General features: G+C 36.3%; 2 protein-coding genes across 4 annotated transcripts in view; one reads left to right on the forward strand and one right to left on the reverse strand.

Annotated features, from left to right (window-relative positions):
• The window catches only part of LOC127880661 (pseudouridylate synthase 7 homolog), a 77932-nt gene extending 64679 nt beyond the window's left edge, over positions 1 to 13253 (reverse strand). The window contains exon 1 of the mRNA XM_052427987.1: positions 13215 to 13253. Coding sequence (XP_052283947.1) covers positions 13215 to 13241 — 27 coding nt within the window. The 5' untranslated portion in view covers positions 13242 to 13253. The remainder of the gene's footprint in view (positions 1 to 13214) is intronic.
• Positions 1949 to 19803, forward strand: part of LOC127880662 (proton myo-inositol cotransporter-like) — a 35652-nt gene continuing 17797 nt past the window's right edge. Inside the window, exons 1-3 of one of the 3 annotated variants that reach the window (XM_052427991.1) lie at positions 1949 to 2122; positions 6085 to 6498; positions 18278 to 18437. In XM_052427991.1, coding sequence (XP_052283951.1) covers positions 6108 to 6498; positions 18278 to 18437 — 551 coding nt within the window. In that variant the 5' untranslated portion in view covers positions 1949 to 2122; positions 6085 to 6107. Of the gene's footprint in view, positions 2537 to 6064; positions 6499 to 18277; positions 18438 to 19803 lie in introns of all 3 variants that reach the window. The other 2 variants (XM_052427992.1, XM_052427990.1) reach the window with 2 other exon arrangements.

The following is a 19803-nucleotide window of genomic DNA, read 5'->3' on the forward strand; positions in this document are numbered from 1 at the left end:
CAAGTTGGTAGTTTAACCCATTTATGCCTAGTGGACTCTCCTTCTAAATTGGATCAATTTATTTCAAAAATCAGGGCTGTCTAGTATATTCATTTCTATATATAGAATATTTCTTACAGAAATTCATTTAAGCAAACAGCGCAGACCCTGATGAGACGCCGCATCATGAGGCGTCTCATCTGGGTCTTCGTTGTTTGCCAAGACGCCAGACGCTAGGCATAAATGGATTAATTGTCCGAGTCTCATCATGTGTCACACTGACATGCCGCTGTTGTTGTCGATGCTGACTTAAAAATGTATTATCTTAGGATTAGCTTGAACTTTTAGGAAACAGCACGCTTTTGTTTGACATTGTGCACTTGCTGGATTAGTGGTTTCTGAAAATAACTATGATTTGTATTAAATAACTTCATATTTTTTTGCTTTCAGTTGTTTCGCGGATGGATATGTTTGCGTCAACAGCCAAAACAATACATTGAAACAAGCACAGCATGCTGTTCAGGCAACTATAACAAAACAAATGGCTGATCTTATTCTCATGAATGAAGAATAAGTAACAGTAAACGGTTCACTTAATGTTTAACCCATTTATGCCTAGCGTCTAGTGGCAAACAGCGGAGACCCAGATGAGACGCCGCATGATACGGCGTCTCATCAGGATCTGCGCTGTTTGCTTAAAGGAATTTCTGTAAGAAATATTCTAAATATAGAAATAAATATACTAGACATCCCTTATTTTGGAAATAAATTGATCCAATTTAGAAGGATGGGAGAGTCCACTAAGCATAAATGGGTTCAATAAAATAAAAAACATTTAAAGTCAAAGGACTCTGTACATGGACAACTGTATTCAGTATTCAGTAAAATATTCGAAAACAATTAAGGGGAAAACCAACTCATAAATACTACAGAGGCTTTGTTTATTTGAAATTTGTTTTCATCTGCCATTTCTTGATCCCAAATGATACCAGTTAACATTTAATTTTCCTATGTCATATGTAGGAATATGCCAAGTATTAAAACTATTTAATTTGAAGATCAACTGTTGTTGACATTGTTCTAACTAAGACTTTACATATCGGGAACCATTGAACATTACTTCTACAATTAGTTCTTTTACTACTAATACTTCACCAATTTACTCTGCCGTTTGTACTATATTTGAACAACCAAGTAAGATATCAGAGCTATTTACCTACGATTACGCACTTTTAAAAGATGATTAAAACTGTTAAAATCAATAGACGATCTTCTCGACATGACTGTATAACTTGTTTCACCGAGCAATTTAGACAATCATATATATGTCGAGTATATCGGTACCCTCTAGACGACGGAGCAATGCGGCCTCCACAGTCGCCTGGTAATCCATTGGCTTACAGCGAACGTACATGTGATATAACAGGGCACCCACAAGCGTAGCCCGTGGCAGCCTCAACTAGCATACCGACCAACGACCACTTAACATAAGAAATCGTGAATGTTAGTCACACTACACAAATACAAGGTTTTCTTTAAACAAAATGTTATGAAGATGCAAATACATAGCAGATTGGATAAAGCTATGATTTTATTAACTTTAAATACGAAAAACATGTAAATACAAATTAAATATACAAAGAACACGGACAACCTGCTACGTCTATTTGACATATTCGTAATAGAGCTTTTAAATTTGCCAGTTATATTTATTTATTAAAAGTATCGAATTTATATTTTTTTTAAATACATAAATAAGTTTGTTCTGAGACAAAAAAAAGATCCAAAATAATTATATTTGCCGAAATAAAAAAATAGAGCTTCTCAATATTTTCAAGCTATGCAAGCAACTATATGGTAGCACACTTAGTTCAGTCGCCATAGAAGCACAATCTATACCGATGTGACCCGGACACTAATCGCTGCTTGTCGCGCTACGCCGTCTCTCATTTGCATTTCTCTGATTTCGTACTCAGATTCGCAAACGCGCTTGTTTGTCCGCCCGTCACAGTCGCCCATCACCGCCTTCAGTTTTAGCGGCGATAATTTTAATCAACCAAGTTATAACTGTCTTTATCAAATGCAATCATTTGTACGTGATTAACGTAGATTGGAAAATATAGTTACAAAAGTTGTTACATACCTGGGTCGTTTTCGCTTATTAAAATGGGTGCTGAAAACGGAAGCAAGTACGAAGCATCGGTAAACTCGGACAAGGACGATAAAGGATCCAACTTTTACGTATACTATTTGACATGTTTCGCCACGATCGGCGGCCTGCTGTTCGGATACGATACGGGCATTATTTCCGGTTCAATGCTGCTGATCGGAGATAATTGGAGCCTCACCACGATCTGGAAGGAGCTGATAGTGAGCGCCACCGTCGGCGCGGCGGCCATATTCGCCCTGATCGCCGGCTACCTGACGGACTACATCGGCCGGAAGAAGGTGGTCATGATTGCAAGTGTCATCTTCACCATTGGCGCCGTCATCATGGGGGCTTCCACCAACAAGGAGATGCTCCTCGTTGGTAGACTCGTCGTCGGCGCCGGCATAGGTAGGTGCTTTATTAAGTCCATTCAAGGTGAAAAACGTAAAATTACATGTCGGGTTTGAATGCAGTATACAATCCATTCAGCCAGAGAACGCGGTTCGGAAATCGAGCTACTATTATTAAAATCGTCATTCCCTCCGACGATATCATCTGTCCTACTACACCGTGTGCCCTTAGTTATCCTCATGGAATCATTTAATATCGTTCACTCACTCGTTTTAATATCGCCTCACGTAAGGTCAGCATACGTTAAGTGACGAAAATGCGACTTTTCCCAAAACTGATTTTGAGTGAAGTTCAAACGTGTTATATGCATGAACGTGGATGCGCTCACCATGATCTACATATAAGCTTTAATGTAAGAACAATACGATATCAGTGTTATCGCCTGTGAATAATTAGACATAATTGTTGTTATACAAAAACTGAAACGGACCTGTAGAATTGTATTTTTTCGAATGTTAAAAAAATAGGATAAGTTTCTTTTGTAAAATATACAGTCGGCATCTGTTCCTGTTGTGTTTATAATACCGGATCATATTTATGTAAAACGTACAGCATAGTATATGAGTCGCGTTCTGAGAAAACTTGGCATAATGCATGTGCGTAAAGTGTCGTCACAGATTAGCCTGTGCAGTCCGCACAGGCTTATCAGGGACGACACTTTCCGCTTTTATGACATTTTTCGATTAATTGAAGTCTCTTCTTAGCAAAAATCCAATTTAGGGGGAAAGTGTCGTCCCTGATTAGCCTGTGCGGACTGTACATGCTAATCTGGGACGACACTTTACGCACATGCTTTATGCCCAGTTTTCTCAGAACACGACTCATATTATAACGTCTCTGACATTGACCGTATACAAAGCCTAAATATGGCGGCCAGCATCATCCTCACATAAAACTAGAGATACAGAGACATTAAATCGGATACTTGATCCCAGGGGACAGGCGAACTGGATTTAGATGATTTATATATCATCAAGACACACATAATGTCGGAGTGTTTTTGAGATTAAGGTAAAGTTTAAAAACACGAAACATAGTTGCAGATACTGTGTTCTTAATTCGTTATGCATTATTGCAGTTTACGTGTTGGGAATCATTTTTCTACGGAGGACATTATCTGCGCGTCACTTTTGGTTCATTTTTTGGTTTTAGTCTTTTTAACGTTTAGAAACGATCAAGACACGTTCGGAGTTATTCACTTGGTAAAACATAATTTGTTAAACTGTATCAAGTAATTGTCATGTTTGTATGCTACTATTTGGTAAACAGTATTAATTGCTGATGTAGCAATGATTTCAAATAAATCTGTTTTTATTGGTCAGAAATGAACCAAAACTTAATTAAATATCTGTGTCAACGGAATGATATCACAAGGTTTATCAGCAAAAACGTACACAAAACTGCTGACTGAAGGTATTTTATTGCGGAAGTTTAAGGATGCAAACATATACCAACCCAACAACATAAAAATTGATAAACTACATTGAGAACTTTCACCGTGCCCTCATTGATAACCTTAATTTGAAACGTGCATGTACGTTGAAATGACCACAACGCAAGTATTACATTATGTTTGTGTTCGTTGTTTGTTGTTTGTGCATTCATGTTTTCGATGTACGTACTTGGAATGAATGATATTGTCAGAACAAGAAAAAGAAAACATTTATTCCCAATAAAAGATAAATACAAACACAAATACAATGACACACATAAAAGTAGAAACATGTACACCAATTCAAATTGATATCGTCAAAACGACGTGTAAAGATTCGCTTCCAAATTAAATGATCATATCTTAACCGGTTAGCGATGTCGATGCCCAGCTTGGTTAACATGTTGGTCATTTGGCCTAAATGAAATATCATAACCGATCTGGTAATAAACTATCGGTCAATAAGCCTAAATTTGATAGCATGGCCGATATGCTAATAAACCATTGGTCAATATGCCTAAATGAAATATCATAACCAATCTGGTAATAAACTATTGATCAATAAGCCTAAATTTGATAGCATGGCCGATATGGTAATAAACCATTGGTCAATAAGCCTAAATGAAATATCATAACCGATCTGGTAATAAACTATTGATCAATAAGCCGAAATTTGATAGCATGGCCGATATGGTAATAAACCATTGGTCAATAAGCCTAAATGAAATATCATAACCGATCTGGTAATAAACAATTGATCAATAAGCCTAAATTTGATAGCATGGCCGATATGGTAATAAACCATTGGTCAATAAGCCTAAATTTGATAGCATGGCCGATATGCTAATAAACCATTGGTAAATAAGCCTAAATGAAATATCATAACCAATCTGGTAATAAACTATTGATCAATAAGCCTAAATTTGATAGCATGGCAGTTATGCTAATAAACCATTGGTAAATAAGCCTAAATGAAATATCATAACCAATCTGGTAATAAACTATTGATCAATAAGCCTTAATTTGATAGCATGGCAGTTATGCTAATAAACTATTGATCAATAAGCCTAAATTTGATAGCATGGCCGATATGGTAATAAACCATTGGTCAATAAGCCTAAATGAAATATCATAACCGATCTGGTAATAAACAATTGATCAATAATCCTTAATTTGATAGCATGGCCGATATGGCAATAAACCATTGGTCAATAAGCCTAAATTTGATAGCATGGCCGATATGGTAATAAACCATTGATCAATAAGCCTAAATTTGATAGCATGGCCGATATGGTAATAAACCATTGGTCAATAAGCCTAAATTTGATAGCATGGCCGATATGGTAATAAACCATTGGTCAATAAGCCTAAATTTGATAGCATGGCCGATATGGTAATAAACCATTGGTCAATAAGCCTAAATTTGATAGCATGGCCGATATGGTAATAAACCATTGGTCAATAAGCCTAAATTTGATAGCATCGCCGATATGGTAATAAACCATTGGTCAATAAGCCTAAATGAAATATCATAACCGATCTGGTAATAAACTATTGATCAATAAGCCAAAATTTGATAGCATGGCCGATATGGTAATAAACCATTGGTCAATAAGCCTAAATGAAATATCATAACCGATCTATTTGACATATTCGTAATAGAGCTTTTAAATTTGCCAGTTATATTTATTTATTAAAAGTATCGAATTTATATTTTGTTTAAATACATAAATAAGTTTGTTCTGAGACAAAAAAAAGATCCAAAATAATTGTATTGGCCGAAATAAAAAAATAGAGCTTCTCAATATTTTCAAGCTGTGGAAGCAAGTATATGGTAGCACACTTAGTTCAATTGAAGCACAATCTATACCGATGTGACCCGGACACTAATCGCTGCTTGTCGCGCTACGCCGTCTCTCATTTGCATTTCTCTGATTTCGTACTCAGATTCGCAAACGCGCTTGTTTGTCCGCCCGTCACAGTCGCTATCACCGCCTTCAGTTTTATCGGCGATAATTTTAATCAACCAAGTTATAACTGTCTTTATCAAATGCAATCATTTGTACGTGATTAACGTAGATTGGAAAATATAGTTACAAAAGTTGTTACATACCTGGGTCGTTTTCGCTTATTAAAATGGGTGCTGAAAAAGGAAGCAAGTACGAAGCATCGGTAAACTCGGACAAGGACGATAAAGGATCCAACTTTTACGTATACTATTTGACATGTTTCGCCACGATCGGCGGCCTGCTGTTCGGATACGATACGGGCATTATTTCCGGTTCAATGCTGCTGATCGGAGATAATTGGAGCCTCACCACGATCTGGAAGGAGCTGATAGTGAGCGCCACCGTCGGCGCGGCGGCCATATTCGCCCTGATCGCCGGCTACCTTACGGACTACATCGGCCGGAAGAAGGTGGTCATGATTGCAAGTGTCATCTTCACCATTGGCGCCGTCATCATGGCGGCTTCCACCAACAAGGAGATGCTCCTCGTTGGTAGACTCGTCGTCGGCGCCGGCATAGGTAGGTGCTTTATTAAGTCCATGCAAGGTGAAAAACGTAAAATTACATGTCAGGTTTGAATGCAGTATACAATCCATTCAGCCAGAGAACGCGGTTCGGAAATCGAGCTACTATTATTAAAATCGTCATTCCCTCCGACGATATCATCTGTCCTATTACACCGTGTGCCCTTAGTTATCCTCATATGATCATTTAATATCGTTCACTCACTCGTTTTAATATCGCCTCACGTAAGGTCAGCATACGTTAAGTGACGAAAATGCGACTTTTCCCAAAACTGATTTTGAGTGAAGTTCAAACGTGTTATATGCATGAACGTGGATGCGCTCACCATGATCTACATATAAGCTTTAATGTAAGAACAATACGATATCAGTGTTATCGCCTGTGAATAATTAGACATAATTGTTGTTATACAAAAACTGAAACGGACCTGTAGAATTGTATTTTTTCGAATGTTAAAAAAATAGGATAAGTTGCTTTTGTAAAATATACAGTCTGCATCTGTTCCTGTTGTGTTTATAATACCGGATCATATTTATGTAAAACGTATAGCATAGTATATGAGTCGCGTTCTGAGAAAACTTGGCATAATGCATGTGCGTAAAGTGTCGTCACAGATTAGCCTGTGCAGTCCGCACAGGCTAATCAGTGACGACACTTTCCGCTTTTATGACATTTTTCGATTAATTGAAGTCTCTTCTTAGCAAAAATCCAATTTAGGGGGAAAGTGTCGTCCCTGATTAGCCTGTGCGGACTGTACATGCTAATCTGGGACGACACTTTACGCACATGTATTATGCCCAGTTTTCTCAGAACACGACTCACATTATAACGTCTCTGGCATTGACCGTATACAAAGCCTAAATATGGCGGCCAGCATCATCATCACATAAAACTAGAGATACAGAGACATTAATTGGGTTCTTGATCCCAGGGGACAGGCGAACTGGATTTAGATGATTTATATATCATCAAGACACACATAATGTCGGAGTGTATTTTGAGATTAAGGTAAAGTTTAAAAACACGAAACATAGTTGCAGATACTGTGTTCTTAATTCGTCATGCATTATTGTAAGTGTCTCGATCGTTTCTAAACGTTAAAAAGACTAAAACCAAAAAATGAACCAGACGTGACGCGCAGATAATGTCCTTACGTAGAAAAATGATTCCCAACACGTGAAGTGCACCTTCCCTTAATATTACTTGGACAGTGTCGTCTTATAGGCTGAATGAAAAAATTTCTGTTCCTGTAAATGAACTAATCATATTGATTAAAACAAACCATTATTAAAATCGTACAAAGATATGGTTATTGTTACAAACATGTGAACATGTTGTCGTGCATATAATTGCAACAAGAAATCTGGTCAAAGCACATCTTAGACAGCTTTGCCGAACTCAGATTACGAGTGTTCTTTGAGACCTATGATGTCACGGTCTGACCAAGCCATCACAAAACAGGTACATATACACCTACTATAAAAACATATAACGTTAATATTTAGTAAAATGCTATTTTGCCGGTTCCATTACAGAACAAACATGATGCTTGACATGTGTACGCACGTAAAGACTCACTAGAGGAGAATATGTTATATTAAAATGTCCTAATACTAGTAAATAAATTGAAACAACAGTGATTGTATTCAATTGTACTTCGATCGTTACTAAAACAAAAAAGGACTTTTACAAAGGACGCACAATCTCCAATTCATTATTTTCGCTATGAGTTAAATAGTGTTATTGTATTGATATTATCGTTCATGATGTGTGTTTGGGTCAAATCTAGTTAGTTTGCCGTGGCAAAGCATGACCTAGTTATATACGATTGCTAGTCTTTAAGCCTTTGAACGCGGAGAGTGATGATTGCTTTACCAATGAAGTGCCGTTGATACGCGAGATATTTCCGGGAAACCAATGATGTCATATGGGCGCCCCGTCTGACAAAACGACGCTGTATGGGTCCGCAATATATAGAGAAAAATGCGGCTATATTAGGATATACTTGAGCGTATAACACATGTCAGGGTTCTTTCTCGAGTTACAGAAACGTACGTGCTTATTTAGACATTGAATGTCATTTTGTTCAATCGAGGTCTACTCGCAATAGGTTGACAATTTTGCTCATATTGAGACGATGTGAGTTTTAAGTTTTATGCCATATTTTGCTCTATCAATATGTTTATTATGAATATTAGTATAAAGACAATAATTAAAAAAACATGTTTTTGTAACAAGTTTTATCCAACAACTTCACAGTTGATGTCTTGTATTAAAAATGTTGCTTATTTATCTACAAAAGAAATGATGAGCGCGTGTGGTGTGCTCGCGGAATATACGAGCGTATACGAGTAACTTTTATGATAATAACAATCTGATAATTAATACTTTTTTTCATTTATCATAAATCGTATTTTCGGACGATAATTTTATTACTAGAAGACTTCAGTCCTTAAATTCGGACACGTTACAGTTATACTTTTAAAAAGTATTACACGGATGATGTTATATCAGAATATCGTGACGTATTAAAATGTCTGGACTAACAAAAGCGTAAAGTCAAATGCAGATAACTGTTGTTCTCGCTGTAAGAATATAAGATTACTTAAGAAACTGGATCATTCGTTGTATAAAGTTAACTGGTTACATTGAACAGCGATGTATTCGATATAGGCACGTTAGGTATATGCACAATAGCTTTTTAATTGAGTTATGCAAACGGACCATGTTTAATATGGGTATACATGTAGTGGCGAATGAGCATGTATATTCCGAATATATGAACATTAATAATTTCTGAATAGCATTATGGCGAGTGTTGGCCATTCACTGCATCGTGATAAAATAAATGAATTCACACGATTCTTTGTCATATCTTCAATATTTGGGTCAATCATTCAAACGAGATTATCTATAACAAATTTTTCAGTTGTTAACGTGTTAACCAACTTACATATCTTGTCATTGGATGAATCTAACCTATACACCAATCTTCAACTGCTTATCATGGTTAAGGTTAATCAAATACTGGCACTAGCGACGAGAACGTATACACGCACTTACCGAGATGTTTTATAGCCCGCACGCACTTACCGAGATGTTTTATAGCCCGCACGCACTTACCGAGATGTTTTATAGCCCGCTGTATCGGTTCAGTCTTTCCTATACCTTCATTTAAAAGATTTAATGATTTTCAGTTTTAAATTTTGTATATTGTTTTCTTCAAAACATGAAGATTAAAAAATGAATATTTTATTACATTGGTGCATCAACAGTCGTCTTCATCGTAATTCGAATGGGTATTTTGCACATTTAGATAGCGGGTTTGGTGCACATAACTGTATTCTATAATTTCGTCCAATATTTTTCAAGGTGCCTAATCATGGATGTTAATCACGCGCGCCACCTCTTTTTGAAATGCATTAATAAATGAGCCAATGCTTTTTCCGAGTTGGCGCTCAGGCCCGGATGTTTTGAAATTTAACGGATAATTGTACAGGGTGATTATGCTAAATATGCTTTTCAACACATTTCGCATTATTAAAAAAAATCGGCCAATGTAGTTCGGTTCACCAAATATAAATTCATCCAAAGATGTAAAGAAACATACAATCGCAACCCATTTATAAACGTGTAAACTATAAAAGTTGTGGCATGGTAGAATTCTTAAAAGCAAATCGATATATTTTGCCTGTGTGACGAGCAAAGTCCCAGCCAATTAAATCGCCCATTGCATAAAACGATTGCTTTGAACCTATACAAGTGAATGCGTGCACAAAAACATCGGCTTTTAGCCGAGTTAATAAATAAATTTGCATTTTTAAAAAGAGATGGAGCCAATGCCAAGGAAGTGGCGCTCAAGGAAGTGGCGCTCAGATGAGGAGGTGGCGCTCAGATGAGGAGGTGGCGCTCAGATGAGGAGGTGGCGCTAATGCACATGCATAGCTCTTTTAAAGTTAAATATTTTATGTTATGGTTTCTATTATGTTTACAGGACTTACATTATTTTTTTGGTTAATTGACTACTTCAGCACATTTGAGTCGCGTGCGTTTTGATGTCTTGATGGATTTAAACTTTTGTAAGATATGAACATTTAACACGTATTATACCAAAAAATTAATGGAAAAAGACCGAGCTATCTTCAATTTTTTGGAGTTGATATTTGGATAAACAACATATATGAGCCAAATTAAGATTCGTTGATCTTGGCCTTTTAGAAAATTAAGCATTTTGGATTAAGGGACACAAATCATCGTTTCAAGAAGAAGTATTATCTTATATTTATGTCGTGAATTATCATACTGTATACATATATTGCGGTCGATTAATTATTTTAATAATGCTGAACATCTTGTTTTTGGTTTTATTGAGCATTACAAAAATTGGTATATATCGTTCAATATGTTTTATTCATGTTGTTGACATCTTAATTGAGTTGATCACTTATATATTTAAACAAGAGGGCCATGATGGCCCTGTATCGCTCCGCTGTTTTTTATGCGAAAAAAACGCGCAATGCGCATGGGTTGAAATGTACTCAAGCATGTGACTTTCTCTGTCTATCCCTCGTCCCACTGGGCGCTTAAAGTTGGAAGGGTGAGCATTTTTATATATGGATTAAGTTACTACCGTGTTAACTAAACAGACTAAAAAGCCCGGGAATTGTTCCTTTGAAGCACAGTCCCATTGCTTATAACGTAGGTACATTTATCTCCCCAAAAGATATTGTCGTTCTTTCTATTTCACATATTTTTAGATGCTGAAGATCAAATATACGCATTTGATTTGAAACAGATTCACAAGACCCGTAGGAATCAAAATGCCTTAACCCTTTACCAAACGACACATTTTGGACTTTCCCAATTTGAAAAAGGTTGCAGATGACAATTAAATTGTAATAGAATATTAAGGAAATAATCAGGTAGGGTAGAAATAATTGTGATAAAAGGAGAAATTGCTCATCTTGAGCAATTTCTCATTTTATCATAATTATTTATAAAGTCGTCGGCTATAAACCCGTAAAATCCTGTTGGTGTTTGGTAAAGGGTTAATAATATCTGGTTCCTTCTTAGAGCCTTTCACACATTTATAACAAATACAATAGTAGCATCTTTCTTTGTAAAGAATCATCTCAAGCAAGGGCTGTTTGTAAAACATGCATGCCCCCCCCCCCCATATGGGCTGTCAGTTGTAGTGGCAGCCATTGAGTGAATACGTTTTTTGGCACTGTGACCTTGACCTTTGACTTAGTGACCTGAAAATCAATAGGGGTCCATCTGTGAGTCATGATTAATGTACCTATGAAGTTTCATGATCCTAGGCGTAAGCTTTCTTTAGCTATCATCCGGAAACCATTTTACTGTGTGAAGTCACCGTGACCTTGACCTTTGACCTAGTGACCTGAAAGTCAATAGGGGTCATCTGCGAGTCATGATAAATGTACCTATGAAGTTTCATGATCCTAGGCGTAAGCGTTCATGAATTATAATCCGGAAACCATTTTTCTAAGTTGAGTCACCCTGATCTTTGACCTAGTGACCTGAAAATCAATAGGGGTAATCTGCAAGTCATGATCCATGTACCTATGAAGATTCATGATCCTAGGAATAAGCGTTCTTGAGTTATCATCCAGAAAACATTTTACTATTTCGGGTCACAGTGACCTTGACCTTTCACCTGAGAATCAAAAGGGGTCATCTGCGAATCATGATCAATGCACCTATGAAGTTTCATGATCCTAGGCATAAAACGTTCTTGAGTTATCATCCGGAAACCATTTTACTATTTCAGGTCACCGTGACCTTGACCTTTGACCTAGTGACCTGAAAATCAATAGGGGTCATCTGCGAGTCATGATCAATGTACCTATGAAGTTTCATGATCATAGGCATAAGCGTTCTTGAGTTATCATCCGGAAAACATTTTACTATTTCGGGTCACCGTGACCTTGACCTTTGACCTAAGGACCTCAAAATCAACAGGGGTCATCTGCGAGTCATGATCAATGTACTTTTGAAGTGTCATGATCCTAGGCCTAAGCGTTCTTGAGTTATCATCCAGAAACCATCTGGTGGACGGACATACGGACGACGGACGGACCGACATGTGCAAAACAATAAACACCCTCTTCTTCGAAGAGGGGCATAAATATTATTAACAACCCAAACATCCCTTAGACCAACAGGCCTGAGAATATTATGATTATCTAAAGATTATTCCTTATATTTATAAATGTATTTAATTAAGTAATACATTTGACTTCTAAGATCAATTCATGGTAACTTATATTAAGAAAACTATAAAATGATCAGAAATTTATATGGATCAGTTGAGCAATTGACAATCATATCTCCACAATTCATGATTCACAATTCACAAATGGAACAATGAATCATTAGTTATTAAAAAGGAGCATATACGATAGTTAAGAACATTGCACTTCATTAATTCCAACACCTCCTGGATACAAAGTTTGAGTTTACAATGCAGTATCATATATTGACTTTTCTGGAAACAATTATGTTCATGGAAGTTGTGTTTTAAAATCAATAAGATATTATTAAACTGGTTTAAACACTACAAAAAAGACATTAAATAAACATGTCATCCGAAAAATTTTTATCCGGATATATGGTCACTTTCGACATATTTAAATAAATCCCGACTTTTTTCAGTTTATTAGAAAAACATTCAGAACACATGTTCTTACTTCAATTCCTCTGTAAGCAGTCATCATCTGATCTAAAATGGCACTAAATGACAGGGTTTTATCTCATGTTTACAAGATGTTGTTGTTGTTGTTGGCCGCAGTAATCTCCCCTGGTAAATGTCATATGTTCTGTTTTGTGACCTCCCGGGACAGGGTCAAATTTGAGCCCTGGGGAATAATTTGAAAAAGTTTGGTAGAGAACTATTAGATATCACAACATACCAAATTTAGTAGCCCTAGGCTCTATAATTAAGAACAAGAAGATTTTTGAAGTTTGCTACAAAATAGGCCTTACTTTTAAGTATATGTTCATTTTTGTGACCCCTGGGGCAAGGTCAAATTTGTTCCCAGGGGCATAATTTGAAAAAACTAAGTAGAGAACTATTAGATGTCACTACCTACCAAATTTGATAGAAATAGGCCCAATGGTTATGGACAAGAAGATTTTTATAGTTTGCACAAAATGGGCCCAATATAAGCATATGTTCAATTTTGTGACCCCTGGGGAACGGTCAAATTTGATCCCAGGGGCTTAATTTGAACAAACTTGGTAGAGGACTATAAGATGTCATTACATACCAAATTTGGTAGCCCTATGCCATACGGTTATGGACAAGAAGATTTTTTAAGTTTGCACAAAATAGGACTTATATTAGCAAATTTTCGATTTTTTGACCCCCCAGGGCGGGGTCAAATTTGATCCCAGGGGCATAATTCGAACAAACATGGTAGAGGACTATTAGATGTCACTACATACCAAATTTGGTAGCCCTAGGCCCAATGGTTATGGACAAGAAGATTTTTAAAGTTTTCACAAAATAGGCCTTATATAAGCAAATGTTCAAATTTTTGACCCCCGGGGCAGGGTCAAATGTGACCCCAATGGCATAATTTGAACAAACTTGGTAGAAGACTATAAGATGTCACTACATAGCAAATTTGGTAGCCCTAGGCCCAATGGTTATGGTTAAAAAGATTTTTAAAGTTTGCACAAAGTAGGCCTTATATTAGCAAAATTTCTATTTTTTACCCCCCGCCCCCACCGGGCAGGGTCAAATTTGACCCCAGAGGCATAATTTGAACAGACTTGGTAGAGGACTATAAGATGTCACTACATAGAAAATTTGGTAGCCCTAAGCCCAATGGTTATGGACAAGAAGATTTTTAAAGTTTGCACAAAATAGGCGTTATAAAAGCAAATTTTCAATCTTTTAACCCCCCGAGGCAGGTTCTAATTTGACCCCTGGGGCATAGTTTGAACAAACTTGGTAGAAAACTATAAGATGTCACTACATAGCAAATTTGGTAGCCCTAGGCCATACGATTATGGACAAGAAGATTTTTAAAGTTTGCACAAAAAAGGCCTTATATAAGCAAATTTTCAATTTTTTGACCCCCCGGGGCAGGGTAAAATTTGACCCCAGGGGCATAATTTGAACAAACTTAGTAGAGGACTATAAGATGTCACTACATACCAAGTTAAGTAGCCCTAGGCCCAATGGTTCTTGACAAGAAGATTTATAAAGTTTGCACACAATAGGCCTTATATAAGTTAATTTTCAATTTTTTGACCCCCAGGGGCGGGGTCAAATTTGACCCCAGGGGCATAATTTGAACACATTTGAAAAAGGTTCACTACAGGAACATTCCTGAGAAATTTCATCAGAATTGGACCAGTAGTTTAGGAGAAGAAGATGTTTAAAGAAAAAGTTAACGCACGCACGCACGGACGCACGCACGCACGGACGCACGAACGCACGGACGCACGCACGCACACACTACGGACACAGGACCATGACATAAGCCCCGCTGGCCTTTGGCCAGTGGAGCTAAAAAACAACATCTTATTTATTCTAGATTGCGTTTATGTTCTGTAAAGATTTTTGGCCTTCGAATGTACGTTGAAAAATAAATTAAATCTTACAAATAACATTATCTATTAAATGAACGTCATGTGATAATGTCATTGTGAAAACGACTGTTAATTGATACATCCTGCATTGGCGCCACCTCCTATCATTAGCGCCATCTCATTTGCATCTCTTTTGGAAAAATGAAAAATATATACTACGTCGGCAAGAAGCCTATATTTTTGTGCATGCAGCATCTTATGTATGTTGAACGCAATCGTTTGATGCCGTTAGCGATTTTATTGGTTGGAAATTTTCTCGTCACACAGGAAAACTTAATCGAAATGCTTTTTAAAACTCCACTATGCCACAACTTATAGAGTCTCATGTTTTGAAATGGGTTGAGAATGTATGTTTCTGTACATTTTTGGATGAATTAATTTTCACTGAATCGCACTATATTGCCCGGTTTAAAAAAAAATACGAAATACATTGAACATACATATAAAACCTAATCACCCTGTAAAAGTATCCATAAAATTTCAAAACATCCGGGCGGAAGTTGAATTGGCTCATTTATTAATGCATCTAAAAAAAGAGGTGGCGCGCGTGATTAACGGCCGTGCTAATGTAACCCGATTTTTTTTCAGTTTTAATTTACTTCTGAAAATGTTGTTTATGTTATACACAACTTCTTTATTAAAATTGTAATTAAAAACGATTAAAATAAATAGTGGTATGACTTATTCAATATGCACTTTGAATCAACCTTCGAAGACGTGATTTGTGTATCACTTTCGGGGTTATTCACTTGGTAAAGCATAATTTGTTAAACTGTATCAAGTAATTGTCATGTTTGTACGCTACTATTTGGTAAACAGTATTTATTGCTGATGTAGCAATGATTTCAAATAAATATGTTTTTATTGGTCATAAATGAACCAAAACTTAATTAAATATCTGTGTCAACGGAATGATATCACAAGGTTTATCAGCAAAAACGTACACAAAACTGCTAACTGAAGGTATTTTATAAATAATTTAAGGATGCAAACATATACCAACCCAACAACAAAAAAAATTATAAACTACATTGAGAACTTTCACCGTGCCCTCATTGATAACCTTAATTTGAAACATGCATGTACGTTGAAATGACCACAACGCAAGTATTACATTATGTTTGTGTTCGTTGTTTGTTGTTTGTGCATTCATGTTTTCGATGTACGTACTTGGAATGAATGATATTGTCAGAACAAGAAAAAGAAAACATTTATTCCCAATAAAAGATAAATACAAACACAAATACAATGACACACATAAAAGTAGAAACATGTACACCAATTCAAATTGATATCGTCAAAACGACGTGTAAAGATTCGCTTCCAAATTAAATGATCATATCTTAACCGGTTAGCGATGTCGATGCCCAGCTTGGTTAACATGTTGGTCATTTGGCCTAAATGAAATATCATAACCGATCTGGTAATAAACCATTGGTCAATAAGCCTAAATGAAATATCATAACCGATCTGGTAATAAACTTTTGATCAATAAGCCTAAATTTGATAGCATGGCCGATATGGTAATAAGCCATTGGTCAATAAGCCTAAATGAAATATCATAACCGATCTGGTAATAAACTATCGGTCTATAAGCCTAAATTTGATAGCATGGCCGATATGGTAATAAACCATTGGTCAATAAGCCTTAATGAAATATCATAACCGATCTGGTAATAAACTATTGATCAATAAGCCTAAATTTGATAGCATGGCCGATATGGTAATAAACCATTGGTCAATAAGCCTAAATTTGATAGCATGGCCGATATGGTAATAAACCAAGTGGTCCATGGGACATTTCAAGCATCTGGTTTGTTGCTGAAGAAATTTAGCCTAGCATAAATCACACAACTATGAAAAAGAAGTTAAACTATCAATGAAATAACATTCAAAACATTTTACCACCGAATATATCATAAGAAGCTGATAATTTCACAATCATTATTTCAAGTGACATATTGTCTTATATCTTCAAGTGCGAACGAGATATGTAATCGTGTATTCCCTGAGGCCTTCAATAAAAGGTTGTTTGTTTCCACTTACCAGACTGACTTCAAGTTTTGGTGCATGAACCCATTTATGCCTAGCGTCCAGAAAAAGGCCTTGGCAAACAGCGTAGACCGAAATGTGACGCCGCATGATGCGGCGTCTTATCTGGGTCTGCGCTGTTTGCTTAAAGGAATTTCTGTAAGAAATATTCTAAATATAGAAATAAATATACTGGACATCCCTAATTTGGAAATAAATTGATCCAATTTAGAAGGATGGGAGAGTCTACTAGGCATAAATGGGTTAACTCTTTCGCTTTGTATTCTAGGTGGAGTTTGCCATCACTTTGTTACACTAATCATATTCTTCATATCAACTTTACCATTGTAAAACAGATTTGTTGCAAAGAGATTTGGCAATTGCAATTTATGCCATAAAACATCCTTATTAATGTAGACATAACTTGCGATTATATTTAAAAATACTTTACAACCGACTTGTCATATTATTTAGAGATGAAAGTGGAAACAATCACCATATTATTTGTTTGGCCTTACCCGATGTACTCCTCTACATACCAGGTGTGGTAGGCAGATATCGCGCAAGTAAAATTCGTGTCACCATGATGTGATAAGCACTGAAACGATTATAAGACATGAGAAAGATTATAGCCATGTACCCGATACTTACAACAGTAAGCATGCAAGTTACAAAGTAGCGATAAGCCCATCTAATATTAAACTTTAACAGAAAAATCATAATCGGTTGATTGAACATGTTTGTGATTTTCTGTCAGAGCATGTCCGGACCAGGGAATTGTCGTTGGGGGGGGGGGGGGGGGGGCGAGCTTAATGGGACAAGACTTGAGTGAACTCAGAATCTTATGAACCCTTTCCATACATGCTTGTCGGTATGACATTCATTAAGTCACTGAGTTTTTCAGTCATCAATTCAATCATCATAAAGTAATCGTATCACTTTAAATAAATATTTTGAGAATAACGCTTCTTAAGTAAGCGTTAAACGCTATTTGTATATATTGTGAGGTATTGAACGGTTTTCCAGATGAAAAAGACATTTGATCTATGTTTGATATTTGAAGCCCCATGGCGGCTGCACGTGTGTGCTCTCGTCCACACATTGGATCCTCATGTTGCAGGTTTCGCCTCGATGTCGATCCCGGTGTACGTGGCGGAGGCGTCACCGCCTGCAATCCGTGGCCGCCTGGTGACCATCAATCAGCTCTTCATCACCATCGGCATCGTCATATCCAGCGTCGTCGCCGGCCTGTTTAGTGTCAACAAGCAGGACGGGTGGAGGTATACGTTGTACTAAACTGCTCACTTGTTTTAATCAGACGTTCGCACTTACTTTTCTGAATTGAACGTTTTCTTCTATATTTATTCATACCCATAGAAATTCGCGATGCCAGCAATTCATATGAAATATCGTAAGAAACTTTTATTATTTAAATATAATACAATTAATAAATTACTTTTGAGTATGCACATGTCCAATCTGTCTGCATACGTGTTTCTTCTTAAAATGCCGACGACATACCCCTCTATACCGAGCACATATATAGACAAGTCTCAAAGCTAAATTCAATAAGTATTGTCCAGATCGTGTGTATGTATAAATAATAGAGACCTGTGTTATTTCTTAATATATTAAAATGAAATGTATCGTGTTTTTTTCTTCAAATAGATCGGGGCGTACTTCTTTTTATATACATGAAGTTTGAATGCAATTACGTCCACTGTGCAGTTAAACATATCAGATTACATGTTCGATTTTATAGGTTAAAACAAATCTGATTGTTCAGGTTGTGTCAAACTTTAACAGATTGAGATCAGCCATCAATATTGCCTCTGGGATGTTCGATAAAAATTCTGATTTTGGTACGTTATATCAGCATATCAATCTTTTAGCATCGAACTGAATTTATTCAATTTAAATACACATGTATAAAGAAGCAAATCAAAGTATGACTAACATAAAAAATCAAAGCCCGTCATTGACTACGAATGGGAATAATTTCAAATTAAAAGAATTACTAAATACTTGTAATTAAGCTACATTTCAACGTGACATTCCTGTGTGGAACATAAGTATCAGTGCTCTATAAAATCGTGACAGTTATAAATTAGTTAATAAATGTGGTATGGCAACATAGATTTAACGAGGTACAAAATGTTCGTTTTAATCTGTTATCTTGTGTCTGACAATATACATTATATTCCATGTGATATCCCCGCGACGATATTCGAATGCATATATATATATTGTCCCACAAAAAATAAAAAGGAGCATTTTTATCTCGTTGAACCTATGTAAATTGCTTTAAGGAACACTGTTTTTTTTATGTGTTAACTTTCTTTTACGAAATATTTTACGAACTATTCGTTGATTTTGAGTGTATATGGGGCTTTACATTCATAATTATATAACTGTTCTTGCAAAGCCGCATACGAATTGTGCATGTTTGTGACACAATTTGCTTTTTAAAGCACAATTTTGCAGTAAACCCTCACATGGTATTATTTTAACCAATCTGTAGTTGGTTTAAGACAGTTACAAATAATGAGGTCAACATTTGTTCAAATACCTTTAACGAATACAACATTGCACTTATTAAAGTATATTCACGTATGATTTTTTAAATCAAAGAATTGGATTTATATG

This window comes from Dreissena polymorpha, chromosome 5 (genome assembly GCF_020536995.1).
Source record: "Dreissena polymorpha isolate Duluth1 chromosome 5, UMN_Dpol_1.0, whole genome shotgun sequence".
In the NCBI taxonomy this organism is placed as follows: Eukaryota; Metazoa; Mollusca; class Bivalvia; order Myida; family Dreissenidae; genus Dreissena; species Dreissena polymorpha.